The sequence below is a fragment of the Glycine soja genome, chromosome 9, assembly GCF_004193775.1.
Source record: "Glycine soja cultivar W05 chromosome 9, ASM419377v2, whole genome shotgun sequence".
Lineage (NCBI taxonomy): Eukaryota > Viridiplantae > Streptophyta > Magnoliopsida > Fabales > Fabaceae > Glycine > Glycine soja.
In genome coordinates, this window is record NC_041010.1 from 2,117,992 (window position 1) to 2,120,554 (window position 2,563).

The 2,563-nt window shown below is 37.3% G+C and overlaps 1 protein-coding gene across 1 annotated transcript; it reads left to right on the forward strand.

The window, feature by feature from the left end:
• LOC114425449 lies at positions 1–1,747 on the forward strand. Its single transcript, XM_028392379.1, has one exon. It carries the CDS (start codon positions 183–185, stop codon positions 1,359–1,361), a length of 1,179 nt encoding a protein of 392 aa, XP_028248180.1. The 5' UTR covers positions 1–182; the 3' UTR covers positions 1,362–1,747.
• The last annotated feature ends 816 nt before the right edge of the window (positions 1,748–2,563 follow it).

Sequence of the window (2,563 nt, forward strand, 5' to 3'; positions counted from 1 at the left end):
AACCCAGGAAATACTCCATTCAGAGTCTCGGTGGAAACCGGTTACTTGTTTCCTTGTAGAATCTCTCCCCTTCCTTCTAAGTAGTTCCATTATTATTATTATTCCTAACCCTAACCTAACTTAAACTAAACTAAACCCTTTCACACACTTGTTCTTCAATCAAGTTTCTTCCCAAAACGACCATGCCGTTTCCGTGGAAGAAAAACCGCGTCCCCCGAATCTCCCAATTCGTCGCCGATCTCCAATCGCCAAAACGCGGCGGTTCCCTCGTCGTCGAGACCGGCTTCCCCACCTCCCTCATCGACCTCTTCGTCAAAAACCAAAGCCGCTTCCAAAAACACCGCTCCAAAAAACCGCCACCGCCAAAATCCCTCTCCGCCACCGATCCTCCGCCGCCTCCTCCACCTCCACCGCCCTCTCCGGCCACTTCTCCGCCTCCCTCACGCGTCCCCGCCGTCCCAACCACTCCAGTAGAGCAAGACGACACCGCCGTTTCCGCTCCGGATCGAATTACCGAATGCTCTGGCTCTCACTGGTCTCGTGTGAACGCCGTCGTCCTCGTTGCAAAGATTCTGATGGTGTTGGTCTTAGTCGCGAGCGTGGAGAGGCTCACCGTCGGAATCACCGCGTCGGCGTTCGCGCTTCTGCTTCTCGAATACGCAGGGCTGCGGCGCGCCGTCGTTTCGTGTTCTGTCGCAGAATCGCGGTGGCGGTGGTTCCAGAAGGTTCCGAGGAAGGAGCGTGTTGTTGTTGAGAGAATTGAATTCGAATTCGCCGAATTGAACAAGGGTTTGTCAATCGATGAAATTGAGGTTGTGGAAACAACCAACGAAGGGGGGATTTGTTGCAGTGAAATTGGTGACGTGGCATTGAAGGTTTTGGAGCCGTGTTTATGTGATGAAGATGTTTCTGAATGCAAGATTAGACCTAGCCGAAGTGGTAGGTTTAGGTCGAAGATGGTGAAGCTTGTTTCTAAGAAATTTCGTGGGTCTAAGAAAAAGAATAAACACAATGAGGGTGAGTCAGGTAGTGAAATTTCAAGTGCTGTGGGAGAAGAAAAGTTACCAATTTTAGAAATTGAAGAGGAAGAGGAGGAAGAGAATGGGGATAATAAGTCAAGTAACACTAAACCTGATTGTGGAATCACTTGTTCCTATGAGAAGAAAGTGAATAGAGTTGAGAATTCAGGTTCTTCCATGGTTTTAGTTATGATTATTGCCCTTGTTGGGCTTCTTTTGGGTCGTTTTCCAGCATTGGTACTTTTGATGACATGGTGTTGCTTGATGAAGATACTTGGGATTCTATGGAGAACACAGAAAGTGCCTATGAATATGATCAAGTGTTCTGTTTCAAACTCTTGATGGGAACAAGTTTTTGTGTTTTTTACTTTTTTTATTCCCACTTTGTTTCTGGATTATGATACACAGCTGGTAAAAATTTCATGTTTAGTCTAGAAAGACTGAGGAGAGGATTATTCCCATGATAGGAACTCCAACCATTTGTTGGGAATCCAACTTCATGCGTTGTACTTTGAAATGTAAATTTATAGATAGATAGATACTAATCATAGTCAATACATTCTTTCTTTGTCTATGATGTTAATTAGTTATTCTTATGATGCGTTGTTTTAGATTGATGGCAAAAGATTGAAAAGGTTGAAATGAAATGAGATGACAAGGAAGACATTTGTTTAGATGTTAGAAGATGCAGTTAAGTTAGGAAGGAATGGAACTTCTGGTGACTTTAATTCCCCTTTGTATTCCGTTATGCAGAATGTTACTTATCTTCTAGATTGGGAAAAAAGGATGGTGATTTAGAGTTTTGAGATTAAAAAAAAAAAAAAAACTAGAGATAAAATGGATGTGAGAAGTGATAAATTCATGATTTTTTGTCATTTTATTCACCTATACTAAAATTTCCAAAATAAAAAAGAACTTCATTGCATCGGTACATTGATATTCTTCCAAGTTAGCTTTTCAAAATATTCAAACATGGCATAAGTTTCTTCGTTTTTGTTTGTTCCCAGTGTCTTTACATATATTAATTGATTGATTAAAAAATATATCTTAAATATATTTTTTATTAAATGATATTTATATTTATATATTATATAGGCTTAAATGTAATTTTAATTTTTTTTTCTTAATATGTAATTTTAGTTCATTTATTTTAAAAAAGAAATATTTGGTCTTTTATTTTAAAAAATATGATTTCAGTCTCTCGTTTTAAGATAAAAATATTTGGTTTGATTTGGTTTTTTTATTTTCTAAGGTGTGTCTCGAAATCCCTAGAAACTATTATTGCTAGTATTTTGTTATTGTTGGATATCAACGTTTTAAGTTTTCATGATTGAAAGCAAATATTCTAAATGTTGTTTTACTTTTTTTTTTTTTAATTCACTCATTTGAACTTGGAAACAAGTATTATATTTTGTTTACTTTTAATGACTATTATTCAATTATTATTTTACTTGAAAATAATTATTGCTTTACTTTAAGTTTAATTATTGTTCATTTATATTGTTGAATTAATTATTGTTCAAGTTTTGCACAATTAATAACAA

Excerpts from the sequence above, each read along its gene's own strand:
- LOC114425449 (XM_028392379.1), top strand. The coding sequence starts at position 183 with ATGCCGTTTCCGTGGAAGAAAAACCGCGTCCCCCGAATCTCCCAATTC.